This window comes from Puma concolor, chromosome B4 (genome assembly GCF_028749965.1).
Source record: "Puma concolor isolate L17-30 chromosome B4, mPumCon1.1.hap2, whole genome shotgun sequence".
In the NCBI taxonomy this organism is placed as follows: Eukaryota; Metazoa; Chordata; class Mammalia; order Carnivora; family Felidae; genus Puma; species Puma concolor.
In genome coordinates this window covers 65,387,907-65,402,229 of record NC_141673.1, presented here as the reverse complement: position 1 = coordinate 65,402,229, position 14,323 = coordinate 65,387,907, and the positions used below count along the sequence as shown (strand labels likewise).

Below are 14,323 nucleotides of genomic sequence, written 5' to 3'. Positions count from 1 at the left end.
AACTGGGTATATTGTAGCTTTCACCCTTCTCTCAACATAAGATTAATTCTACATATGTGTAGAAAGAAACTACAAGGAGTTTTTAAAAAATAATTCAAGGTTTTTAATTCTCTAGAATCCTGTTGGCCACTTTCAATTCAGATATAGCAAGAAAACTGGGGAAAGACAAAGGCCAAAAAACCCCATGGCTGGTTTAAGGGGTGAGGCCATTGTTCTGTGTGGCCATGAACCTCTCCCACTCCTCCTGCCGCTGAAGTGGTTAGGACTCTGTGTACATAAAAACAGTGCTTTTGGGGGGAAGAAATGTATGTTTATTGTGAGCCTTTATATATTACCTCTGGAAGCGGAGGGGGGGGGATATTTGGAGGATGGGTGACAGGTATATGTAATTCACTGAATAGAATTGTTTTAAGGCGAACATGATAAAAATTAATAAAAATTGTTCTTTGTCTTGTAGCCAGCGTCTCCTGGATAGCATCCAAACCCTCTGCCTTTTAAAATTTTGCTAAGATCTGCCTCCATCACATTCTCAGCTATATTTCTGGCTCTTTTCTATGTGTCTACTTCCATTCCTTATGTATAAATGGCTATAGCCCCGTCCTAGTCCCCATCTCCAGCCATAGCCAATATGTACCACCTTCCTGGCCTTAAGATTTACATGTAGAGGACAGAATAGGTTATTAGCTACAGCTGTAGATTAGAAGGTGATGACTCTCGAAGTTTTTCTTCTTAGTTTTTCATTTCTTTCCCTCCTAATTACTCCTAAACAACAAAAAAAGGCCACATTTTCTGTTAGCTGAATACTTAGTAATGATGTATAATGACTTTTTGCTGATTGTTTTTTAACTGCAGTTGGACAGGGTTTCCACAGTTGGCTGTCTCATTTAAAAGATAATTAAAAGACACAATTCATGCAGGGTTCTGCTTGGGGGGTGGGAGATGGGGGATGGGGGTGGATTTTTAATGCTTTCTGGTAAGTCATCTATATTTTGGAGTGAGTCAGAAAAATTGTTTATCTCATGTTATTCATTTTATGAACAATAGATTAGTTTTATACTTTTATTGCATCTGATTTGGGGGCCACCTACGAGTAAACAATGGACAAAGAACAATAAGAAAAGGCCAGAGACCCAGATGCTTGTCTAGCTCTGTATCTTTAAGCCAGACATTTACCTTTTCACCTCTGTTTCTTGTTCTGTAGTAAAGATGTCTTTTCTGTTTATTGAAGAGGAGTTTTAGGCAACTCAGACGAATTGCTGTCAGAATATTATGAAAAGTTAGAATGCTGGTTGTATTATATAGTGGCATTTAGTTAAGAAAGAAGTAAATTGATGCCCCTTGAGATAAATGTCAGCCCATTTCAACCAGGTGTCTGAAGAGTCCCTGTGGAGGCCCGGACGGTGGAATCCCCCGAGGCAGCAGGGCCCGGAGGAGCCACTGTAGGGCCAATGTCTGTTCCTCAGAGATTGCGTTCACAGCTTTTTTGTCCTTCTGTTGCTCCAGGTATGGTACTGTCTTCTGCAGCTGTGGGTTTGAGAACAGTCCTGACAGTCCTCCTTCAGGATCCAGCCTAAGAGATGGTGAAGTCTTCCCAGTCTTTCCGAGGCTAAAGTTGGAGCTTCTCTCTGAAAAATGATGATAGGGTAGTATTTAAGAGGAGGGGCCCTGGAGGCAGGACTGCCTGGGTTCAGATCCTGAGTACAGCGCCTACTGGGTATGACTGTGACGAGTAGCTGAAACTTTTTGTGGCTCGGTAACCTCACCTATTATGTGGGACTGATAAAAATATCACTTTATAAGGGATGTTGTGAGGCTCTCGGGACAGAGAGCCTACATAGTAGGCCCTCGATGAGTATTGTTGTTATTTACTTATTCTTAGAGTGTTATTATTGTTCCTTATCACCACTCTTTTCTGTTTCCATAGAATCTTTTACGTGATCTTTAGCGAAGCGCTTGCCACTTTTATTGTAATTATTTGTTTAAATTGGGAACTTTTTTTTAAAGTTCATATATTTTTGAGAGACAGAGAGCAACAGAAAGAGAGGGAGAGAGAGAGAATCCCAAGCAGGCTCCACGCTGTCAGTGCAGAGCCAGACATGGGGCTCAGTCTCACAAACTGTGTGATCATGGCCTGAGGCGAACAAACTCAAGAATCGGAGGCTCAACTGCCTGAGCCACCCAGGCGTCCCATTAGACCGGAACTTCTTAAAGACATAGATACTCTTTCTTTCCTCTTTGTTTGACACTCTGGATATCATCCATTCGGTGCTCAAAAAAGTTTTTGTGACCTCCCAAAGTCCCCCAAGCCACTGCCACCTCTGACTGAATCGGTATGAGTTTAAGTCAGGGCTGTGGTGGCACCTACCTTTTTATTTCCGTTGGAGCAGAAAGAGTTTATGGCTGAAACTGTAACCCTTGCCCTCTGTCCCTCAAGATTCTACATACATACCATTTGGTGACCCTCCAGAAGTTCCCAAACCCCGTGTTTGTTTTGCTCAGGGTGCGTACAAGGTCATTGTAATTGAAAATTACCGAGCATTGTTCTGCTTCTCTCTGGCAGGTTAAATGGTGCAGGAACCATCAAACAGGGCCATATCCATACAGAGCAGTCAGCCGCAGGGCAAACCACTAGGTGGCTGCATCATTAGGAGTTTATGTCATATTTCTGATAGTAGAATGAAAGGCCACACCCCACCCAGAATGTCACCTGCTCTGTTAAAGCTTTCCTTTCCCTACCCGGGCAGAGATCATGATGCTTCCTCTGGGTTCCATACTGTGTCTGGTGTGCATCTCTCCCACAGCACTCAATTATGGACTCGTAGCACTGTTGCTTGCCTTCCTCTTCTCTCTTTGCAACATAGCTGCTGGTCCCCATCCTCACCTGGCCAGTAGTAGGCTTCAGTAGGCTTTCGGTAAAAGTTTGTTATATAGCCCAGACCCCATACCAGGTAGTCTGAATCACCATAAAAACTGCAAGACAGAGATTACTGTTAACCATTTTACACACATGGACACCGAGATTTATCAAGGGGTCAAGTAAAACCCATCTAGAGCCAAAAAGCCAGGACATGGTAAGGCCATGCTCCAGATGTAGTTCTGTCTGACACAAACTCTGAAGTGCTAACCACAGCACCAAACCACCTCACCGGTGCAAATATACATTCAAACGGCTTGACCCGTTTGTAGGACTCCTCCTCCTCTCATTGCTGACCTTGTGTGGCTAGTGGCTCTCACACACCTCTTGCCAGCCCCCTCCTCACTCTGCTTAAAGATGATTCCTGGGCTGCCTGTGCCAAGCTGCTTTCGTTGATCCCAGCTAGGCGAGGAGGGAAATTGGGAATGTATTTCCCTTAGTTTCTGCCTCACATATGTATCTTTCCATTTGTCTGGTGTCAGCTATTCAATATCGTAGCCGTGACCGTGCCAGAGCAACTGGGCAGTCCTGAGTCATGTGGGTCCCTGCATCTTCTTACAGGCTGCGTGCCTCCACGCCTGCCGGGGGGCTGTGAATCCCTGCGAGTGGCTGCTCTTCTGTGTGCCTATGTGGGTGGAGAAATAACATTACCCTGGTGGCAAGGGAAAGCTAATCCTCTCTTTATTTGCTTAGCTCTCAAAAAACTTGAACGACAGGTTTAACTTAGATCTGTGCCGTTTTAATGCAAATTTTATACAGGTATAGTTACGGCACTCCTTTTTGTTTTATATGCCAGATGGCAGAAAATCTGTCCTGAGTAAGAATGCCTGTGGTGTGACTGAGTGTCTTCGAGCTCCTGAGGTTCCTGCTCTCCCCTGAGGTTCTGTTACCACCAAGACAACATTCTTCCTCTCTTCTCCTGTCCCCTCCTCACATTAAGTCAGTAGAACCGCCCAGCATGCTCTAGACGTGATTCTTCAGTGCAGTGATTTCCAGACCTGCTTGATTTTTTAAAGACTCATCGGAAGGCACTGGTTAGAATTGCAAGTATCTGTGTCTTAATCGAGACTTAGTGAGTCAGAATCTTCATGGGAGGAGCCCAGGAATTTGTATTTTTACAAGTCCTTCAGGTGATTCTCAAAAACTGGGTGTTTGGAAAGTGTTGCTTTGGCGCAGCAAACACTGGTTAACTACTGGTGGTGAGAATGGCAGGCTGAAGGTGGGCAATGACAGAAATGTAGACTAACAGACTCAGTTATGTGTGCTAACTGAATTCCTTCAGTCGGGTCTTGCCCTCCTCTGGCTAAGGGATCCATCAGTATCTGGTGGAGTTCCGTCAGTTTTTCGTGCCCAGTGATTTTATGTACTTTTTTTTTTTAGTGCCCGGTGATTTTATGTATTCGTCTCTTCAGGCAGGCCGAGTGCTGCTTTTCTGGTCACCTTTGAAGTCTAGCTGCCAAGTTTCAAAAAACTTGGTTCACTAGATTTCTCTCCCTGGGCCTTTCAGCTCCTGCTAACGTAAAGACTGCTGTTTCTCCCATTTCCAGTTTTCCACCCAAGTACACACGTCTCTTTGATTTGTTATTCTCTCACTGCCTCCACCTTACTAATTCATTCAGTCATTCATTCAGCAAGTGTCTGTTGTGCCAGGCTGTGGGCGGGCTACAGAGATGAACACGACACAATCCCTGCCCTCAAGTGCACAGTCTATCTAGTAGGAACACAGATGTGTAAACAATTAAAATGCCAGCGATGTGCTAAGTGCTATCAGTGAAGTGTGTGCAGAGTTGAAGGGGCACCAGGAAGAAGTGACTTAGAAGTTGCAGCAGGTGTCACAGAGGAGGTGGCTTTTGAGCAGGGTCTTGTGGTCATAGAAAAGGGGGAGGGCATTTTAAAGGCTCATCACCACAGTCCTCACATTCTCATCGCAGTTCATCTTCTGGGTCTCCTTAATGTCTTTGCTCATTTCTGGATCTAATGGAGCTGGTTGTCATGACTGAATTAGACTCCCATTGATTGACTTTTTTCAAAACTCAAGATGGTTAGTCGTTGATGAATGTCCAAGATCCCAAGTCTACTAGTCCTTCCCACAATCAGTTACTGAGAGTGAATGATTGAGACTCTAAACCCTGAAGAAAGCTTATAAAGGCCTTTTACTTTATCAGATGTGTTCTGAGCCAGCAGAAGTGGTCTTTGTGCCCTTCAGGGAGTGGGATGTGTATGTACAGTGGAGGTAGGGAAGCTTGTGAGGGGGAAATGGGGCAGGAGAATGCTCCATTGTTTCTTTTGCAATAAAAGATTGATTTCCTCTTTTTCCTTGGTAGGCTCCCACATCTCTGTTAGTTGTGTGTATTGTTGGAGATTACCTAAACCCTTCGCTTTGCTAATTGACAAGGTTTGGTTTTTATTTCCAAAAAATGCACTATGGGTTTCCCTTATTTCCCTAGAAGACCAGAGATGAAGGGCCATTGTGATTAAACTTGTATAGTCTAATAAGTATTTGTGATTGTACTTTTGAATATTTATTGTTTCTTGAAATAGTGGATGTTCATTATAGAAAAGTAAGAAAATACAGATAAGCAAAAAGGACAAGAAGCTAAAATCAGTCATAACTTTGCAAGCTGTGGCTAACCACTGTTAATATTTTGGTGCATAAAACTCCAGACTTTCTTTATGTATACATTTGTATATGTAAAATTATTATTATTCAAAAAATTGAATATACTGTGTTAACTGTTTACTATCTTGTTTTTTCCCTGTTTTTATATATATATATATATATACATATATATATATGTATATATATATATATATACTGTGACCATCTTATTGTGTTTACAAATACGTATTTATAGAACCATTTGTTCTTAATGAAAAAAATAGTTTTGAGATTATGCAAATCATTTGGTCTTGTTTTTTTTTAAATCAAACTTTGTTAAAGTATGTAAAACCAGTATGTTAAAGTATGTAAAACCAGGGTTTCTTATCCTTAACACTGTTGACATTTTGGACTGGCTAATTCTTCATTGTGGGACTGTCCTGTACATTGCAGGACACTTGGCAGCATCCCTGGCCTCTATCCCTTAAATGCCAGTAGCATCCCTTCCCTCTGGTTGTGACAAAAATATCTCTAGACATTGTCAGTTCTCCCCTGGGGAATAAAATCATTCCCAGTTGAAAGCCACTGGTATAGATGGTCTGTGATGTAAACATCCAGATTCATTCCAGTGTTTTCATTATAAAGAATGAGTCAGGTAATATTCTTATTTGATTTTGTCACCTGTGTGCATATTGTCATTGTATAAATTCTAAAAAGGCAGGTGCTGAATCAAAATTTTAATAGAAATTGCCACATTACTCCGAAAAGATGGTAATAGTTTATTTTTCAGCTATATCCTGATCGTTCCAAAACTGTCTCCTCTTTCCTGAGTTCTAGATCCACATATCTAGTTGCTGGTTGAACATGTCCTTTTGTGTGTTTCGTGGGCCTCTCCTAAGCTCAACTCCGGTTTTCTTTAGCCCGCCAAACTTGCATTTCTTGCTGTATTTCTCTGTCATGGAATAGCACTACCATCTGCCAGAAACCTTCTCACCCATATCCATCCAGTCCAGTCTTTCTCCCTAATATCTCTCTTAATTTTTTCACTTCTTTTCATCCCTTATACCACTGTCTTTAAGCTACTCCTAACTTGCCCAGATCACTGTAGATGGTAGCATAAGGGTAACAGGTAGTCTCTCTGGCTTCTGCCCTTGATCTCACTCTCCTCAGGAAGAGTGAACTAACTTGCTGCACCGTGTAGCCTGTGCCACTCCCCTGCTTACGCCCCTCAGTGAGCCCTGCTACCTCCCCACCATCGACTCCATCAGTCCTGTGCTGAGGTGAAAGGCAGATGACCTTCACCACTCGTGGTTTCGAATCTGTGTCCATCAATGTTGTAAATGTTAATGTGCAACTTACTTTTTATGCTAAATTTTCACTTTAAACTTTTTTTTTTAATTAAAATATTCTTTTTAAAATTATTTATTTATTTTTTTTTAAGAGAGAGTGCACAGGTTCATGGGTGGGGGAGAGGGAGAGAGAGAATCCCAAGCAGGTTCCACACAGAGCCCAGCGCAGGTCTCACGACCAACCGTGAGATCATGACCTGAGCCAAAATCAAAAGTCAGACGCTTAACCGACTGAGCCACCCAGGCGCCCCTGAAAGTTCTTTTTTAGAAAACAATGCTCTACCATGTCACCTCACAACATATATTTATTCCCCCAGCTTTGAATTACTCATTCTCCCTTGATTAACTTTTGTTCTCCTGTGTTTCCTGTTCCTTTTAACCCTGCTCTCTACCCATTCATCTGCTACTCTTTCTTTAATACCTAGCATATTTCTTGGCACTTGAACCACACAGTTTTTCCTCTATTGATCAGTTTATCCTTACTGCATTTGTTGCATGTGTAATTTTTGTGTGCTTCAAGTATACTTTTTAATTCAACCTTGTGAAAAGGACATAACATGTACATAAATAATACAAACCAGTGAATCAAGGGGAGGGGATATGAGAATTCCAGCCCTGGTTCAAGCATGGCTACTAAGATGCAGAGAGGCCTTTCAGGTATCCCACCCCAGTGTCTGAACCTTGACTCCTCCCCTGAACTAGACTCTTGATTTTGTGTGGTTCCATAGAGTACCTCCCATGCCAGTGGCATTCATGTGGTCAGACTGAAACTTGGGAGAGATCATTTGTCTGCCAGCCTTGCAGCATTCCATTTTGGTCTATCTTAAATACCAAGGAAACGAGGGGTGCCTAGGAACTCGGGAATCTCTGACATGGTATGCAGCATAGTGCTATGCTGGCTTGGTGTGGAGACAAGCCCTACAATTTTCCACAAGGAGTCGGCTCCAAGACTGTGGGAAATCACACATAGCAAAATCCTTGGCAAAGAACTATCCATTTTTTTTTCCTACTCTCTATGTGGTAATTCTATAACACTCTGTAATTAATTTTATTTTTACAGTGAACAACCGCAGAGTAAGAATAATGCATAACCTATTTCTGTTTCTTGCTATTTTAGGGGACATCACACAGAAGGGATACGAAAAGAAAAGGTCAAAACTCCTGTCTCCCTACATCCCACAGACACAAGGTAGGCAATGAGAAGTGGTTTAAATCTCTTCAGTATTTTTACACCAAAGAATGCTATCTTACAGGAGATCTGTCTTTTGTTGGTTCCTGTTTTTTCCCTCCCTTCCTTACCAGGGGAGAGAAAAAAAAAAAAAAAACGGAAGGAAAGAAAGGAGGAAATGAATCTTAATTGAGCATCTGCTGTGTGCAAGGCACTTTTAAAATACCTAAGTCATCAAATCACTTACACAGAGCTTGGGTGATAGTGTGTATGTGCACAGCTGACATGATTCAATGGTAGAAAATTCCAGGTCATGGAAAAGCTGCATCTTATTTATGCCGGAGCACAAACTGTGGTGGAGAGGAGCAAGGGCAGCAAAAATAAGAAGGATGAACAGACAGATTGAGTACTGCAGGGCAACTCAAGGATTAGTACCTGAGGATTTGGGGGTAAGAACCCTAATAAACTTGTCTATTAATTCACTTATTCCTTCTGCAAAGACACTGGTGGGTTCTTTCTATGTCAAACAGTCCTGAGTCATTGTGTGCTTAATTCCAAAGGGCTTGCTGTAACCTTTGCCTGTAGGCAAGGCTGTCTGTCTCTAAGTCATCATATTTTTTTTCAAGTTACTCAGATTTGAGGATTTCCTTTGATATCCTGTTTCTACTTTAATCACTTTTACTATGAGGAATTTTTTCTTTATTTCTAATTTCTCCCCTGTAGTCAAAGTCCTATTTCCTCAAGCCTGTTCTTTGTGGAGCTAATTGCTTTTATTTCTGGGTTGTAAATACCTTGTGGACTTTGTATTCCCCATAGTTCTAATAGTAAGCATTGCACAGGGTATATGGTCTGTAAGTACTGAATGACTAATAGAATAAGAAAATGAATAATGGTGATGTTCCAATATATTTCACTCTTGTTTTATTTCCTGTATTATTCTTGGAAATTTCCCCCTGCAAAAACTAGTAGGTCAGTGCAGTGACAGCAATATCTTAATGAACAGAGAGATGTCAAAAGGAATTGAGAGAGAAGAGGTAGAAGTGGGTCCAGTGACAACTAATGAAAAGCCAGCTTTTGCTGAACAGGGCATGACAGAGGCTGCTTAAATGTGGGTCTGGCCCATGCCCCTGTAGGGCCAGAGATTTACGTTAGTCACTTTGTGAAAAAGCAGTCGGATCCTGAGAAGGTAAGTCAATAAGAAATAGGATCAATATAAAAAAGGACTATGATCTGTCTGTTATCTGTAGTCAGGCTACATAGAAACCAGATTATGTTCAAAAACCAGTTTATCGGTTTATTATGAGAAACCACTGAGACATACTCAAGCCTGTGTGGTCAGCACATTCTTGCACCTTGGGTAGGCCTACATGGGGAACCAGATCACAAATAGAAGGTGGTTCAGTGAGTACGAATCAGACATTTAATTGTGGTAGGCCAAGAGAATGGAACATAGCCGTTTCACAGTAGGAAGGGTCTTGCAGATGATCTCGTGCGGAAAATAGAAGCCATTTGATGATAGCTCCTTCGGCTTCCTGCTCTCAGACTTCAGACTTGCCACATCTGTGCCCATCATGTTTACCTCCTTCCTTCTGGTTAGAAAGGTAATCTCTTCCTCTTATCTAAGGCCAGGACTTCCGCCTGTGCCTTGGATCCCCTCCCTCTTCCTTTCTCAGAGACCTTGTATTATCATCCCCTGACACCAAGGACAAGGCAGTGGGAGTGGGCTGCCCCTGGTATGGGCAATAAGGTGTGCAGTATCTGTAAAAACTTAGAAAGCAGTAGTAAAGCCAACAAAAAGTTGGTCTACTTTTTATTATCACCCTGTCCAGCAGTTCTAAAGTCTGTAAGTATAAGATGCTCCTGCTGCCCCGCCCCCTTGGTGTGCCCTAGTCATGGCCTCCAGTTCCCGGCTTGCTTGTAAACTCGCTCTCTCCCTCTCAACCAGATTCTTCCCTCAGCAGTCCATCATGCTTGCTAGTGTTCTGCTAAAAAAAAAAAAAAAATCCTCCCTTGTCAGCCTCTTCCATTTACTCCCTCTCTGCTTCCCCTTTGTGATCAAACTGCTCCGAGCTGTCTGTACTTACTGTCTCAATTTTGTCAACTCTTCAGTTCTCAGCCTGTTCCAGTCCCTGCTAGAACTAGTTTAAGTGACATCACAGAGGAAGTTACCACTCTACCTCTCGAAACACTCCTTTTGAAACTTCTCTTCATTTTCTTACTCTCCTCTTGCTGGTGCTCCTAGTCATCCTTGACGGCTCGTCCTCCTCTGTTAAAGGTTGGGATTTTCAAGGAAAGGGCCCAAGCCTTCTTGATGTCTCACTCGATGTCAGTGGCTCATAGACTGCAGCCTGCATCACGGTCGCTGGAGGGCTTGTCAATACACAGATTGGAGGACCCCACTCTCAGGGTTTCTGATTCAGTAAGTCCAGGATTCGGGCCGCGAATTTGCGTTTCTGTTGAATTCCCAGGTGGTGTTGAGGTTGCTGGTCCGGATACCACACTTTGAGAACCAGCGCTCTATCTCCCTCAAGTATTTCAGCCATACCTGTGGCTTTAATTACCATTTAAATACCAGTAACTCCAAAATATGTATCTTAAACTCATATCTCTCCTAAGCTTCTGACCCATAGATCCAACTACATACTTAACGTCTCCATTTATATAGCTTAAAGGAACCTCCATTTCAACATATTCGTCAAATCGATGACATACACACACCATCCCTACCACCACAACCAACCCTTTCATACGTGTACACACACACACACACAGCAAAAAATAAAAACAAGAATCCAACCACAGTGACATCCAACCTGCTCTTACACTTCTCTTCTTGTTTTCTTCTTCTGAGTAAATCAGACTCACATCTGAAAACCCAACAAGTTAGAGACTTAGAAATCCTCCTCAGCATCTCCTTAATTCCTCATCTCTTGTCTGTCACCAAGTTCTATCAGTTTTCTGTTTCTTCATTTTTGGCAAGTTTAATTTTTTTCTAGGAAATCATCTATTTTGTTTATATTTTCAAATTTACTAAGTTGTCCACAATGTTCTCTTTATTTTTAAAGCCTCTGTTTGTTTACATTATTTACTTGGATCTCTTTTTTCTTTTGATGAGTCTTCCCAGGGGTGCCCGGGTGGCTCAGTCAGTTAAGCGTCTGACTTGGGTTCAGGTCACAATCTTGCGGTTCTTGAGTTTGAGCCCTGTGTCGGGCTCTGTGCTGACAGCTCAGAGCCTAGAGCCCGCTTCAGACTCTGTGTCTCCCTCTCTCTCTGCCCTTCTCCTGTTCATGCTCTGTCTCTGTCTCTGTCTCTCTCTCTCTCAAAAATAAATAAACGTTAAAAAATATTTTTAAAAAAAGTTTGTCTTTGCAAAGAATAAGCTTTTGGTTTTGTTGAAACTTTTTAAGTATGTCTTTATTTTCTGGTTTATTATTTTTGGCTTCCTCTTTTTTTTTTTTTTTTCCGGTGCTAAAAGGTGGTTTTATTAAAGCATGGGGACAGAACCCGTGGGCAGAAAGAGCTGTCTATTATTTTAGGCTTCCATATGTATTTCCTTCCTTGTACTTTTCGTTTACTCTTTTGTACTCTTTCTGCATTTCCTGAGTTGGATGCGTTAGATTTTTCTGCCTTGTTTCCTAAATTAAGTGTTTTGTGATTTCACTGTGGTCACAAAACATGCTTATACAAAATCAAATCTTCGTTATTTGTTACGACCTGGCTAGTATTTAGTAAATCTCTGTAACTCTTCCATTTGTGTTTTATTTGTTAAATGGATGGTTCTGGCCCATTAATTCAAAGAATTAATTGCATTTTTCAGATCTTTTGTATTCTTAGTAACTTTCTGACAGTTTGATCTATCATTTCTAATAGAACTATATTGAAACATCTGTACCATGACTGTGTGTTTGTCAGTTTTCCTTGTAGTTCTGTCAAGTTTTGCTTTATATGTTTTAAAGCGACAGTACTAAGAACAAGACAAGGATGTCCACTCTCACCACTTTTATTCAACATATTACTGGATGTCCCAGCCACAGCAATTAGGCAACATAAAGAAATAAAAGGAATCCAGATTGGTAAGGAAGAAATAAAACTCTCACTACCTACAGATGGCAAGAGACTCTCTGTAGAAACCCTGAAGGCTCCACCAAAAAATTACTAGGACTGATAAATGAGTTCAGTAAACTCACAAGATACAAGATCAATGTGTAGAAATCTGTTGCATTTCTATACGTTAATAATGAAGCGACAGAAAGTGAAATTAAGAAAACAGTCCCATTTACAATTGTACCAAAACCAATAAAATATCTAGGAGTAAACTTAACCAAAGAGATAAAAGACCTGTACTCTGAAAACTGTAAAACACTGAGGAAAGAAATTCAGGATGACACAAAGAAATGAAAAGAGCATGGAATCATGCTCATGGGTTGGAAGAATTAATATATTTTTTTATTTTTATATATTTTTTAATTTGTTTAACTTTATTTATTTTGAGAGAGGGAAAGAGAATTCAAGCGGGGGAGGGGCAGAGAGAGAGGGGGAGAGAGGGAATCCTGAGCAGGCTCCGTGCCATCAGTGCAGAGCCCAGTGCAGGGCTCAAAACCACAAAACCATGAGATCAGGACCTGAGCTGAAATCAAGAGTCAGACGCTCAACTCACTGAGCCACCCAGGTGCCCCAGAATTAATATTTTTAAAATATTTTTTAAATGGCTTAAAAAGCAATCCCTATCAAAAATGCCAACAGCAGTTTTCACACAACTAGAACAAACAATCCTAAAATTTGTATGGAACCATAAAAAACTTCGACTAGCCAAAGCAATCTTGAGAAAGAAAAAACTGTGGAGGTATCACAATTCAGATTTCATGTTATATTACGAAGCAGTAGTAATTAAAACAGTTTGGTACTGGCATAAAAATAGATACATAGAGGGGCGCCTGGGTGGCGCAGTCGGTTAAGCGTCCGACTTCAGCCAGGTCACGATCTCGCGGTCCGGGAGTTCGAGCCCCGCGTCAGGCTCTGGGCTGATGGCTCAGAGCCTGGAGCCTGTTTCCGATTCTGTGTCTCCCTCTCTCTCTGCCCCTCCCCCGTTCATGCTGTCTCTCTCTGTCCCAAAAATAAATAAATGTTGAAAAAAAAAATTAAAAAAAAAAAAATAGATACATAGATCAGTGGAATAGAGCAAAAAAACCAGAAATAAACCCACAATTATATGGGAAATTAATCTTCAATGAATGAGAACTGAATATACAATGGGAAAAGATAGTCTCTTCAACAAATGGTGTTGAGAAAACTGGACAGCAACATGCAAAAGAATGAAATTGGACCGCCTTATACAAAAATAAACTCAATATGGATTAAAGGCCTAAATTTGAGACCTGAAACCATAAAAATCATTGAAGAGAGCACAGGCAGTAATCTCTCTGACGTCAGCTATAGCAACATTTTTCTAGATATGTCTCCTGCAGCAAGGGAAATAAAAGCAAAAATAAACTATTAAGACTACATCAAAATAAAAAGTTTCTTCGTGGTGAAGGAAATAATCAACAAAACTAAAAGGTAACGTACTGAATGGGAGAATATACTTGAAAATGACATATCCGATAAAGGGTTAATCTTCGAAATGTATAAAGAACTGATACAAGTCAATACCCAAAAACCAAATAATCCAATTAAAAATGGGGAGAAGAGGGGTGCTTGGGTGGCTCAGTTGGTTAAGTGTCTGACTTTGGCTCAGGTCATTATCTTGCGGTTCATGAGTTCGAGCCCTGCATCAGGCTCAGAGCCTGGAGCTGCTTCGGATTCTATGTCTCCCTCTCTCTGTGTGCCCCTCCCCCACTCAGACTCTGTCTCTCTCTCTCAAAAATAAGTAATAAAACTTTTGTAAAAATTTTTAAAGAAATGGGCAGAAGACACGAACAGACATTTTTCCAAAGAAGACATCCACACTTGATCTTAGCCAAAAGGCGGAAAAGCGATCCAAAGAAGACATCCAGATGGCCAACAGACACATGAAAACTGCTCAATATCACTGATGATTAGGGAAGTGCAAATCAAAACTACAATGAGATATCACCTCACACTTATTAGAATGGCTAAAATCAAAACCACAAGAAACAACAAGCGTTGACGAGGATGTAGACATAAAGGAACCCTCTTGCACTGTTGGTGGGAATGCAGATTGGTGCAGCCATTGTGGAAAACAGGATGGAAAATAAAAAATAGAACTACCCTATGATCTAGCAACAACACTCCTGGATATTTACCCCGAAAATACAAAAACACTAATTCAAAGG

The 14,323-nt window shown here is 41.3% G+C and overlaps 1 protein-coding gene across 5 annotated transcripts in view; it reads left to right on the top strand.

Moving 5' to 3' along the window:
• DIP2B (DIP2 acetate--CoA ligase B (putative)) overlaps window positions 1–14,323 on the top strand; it is a 226,647-nt gene that overhangs the window by 99,503 nt on the left and 112,821 nt on the right. For all 5 annotated transcript variants that reach the window (XM_086713406.1, XM_025930846.2, XM_086713405.1 and 2 more), the window contains exon 2: window positions 7,980–8,051. In XM_086713406.1, coding sequence (XP_086569532.1) covers window positions 7,980–8,051 — 72 coding nt within the window. The remainder of the gene's footprint in view (window positions 1–7,979; window positions 8,052–14,323) is intronic.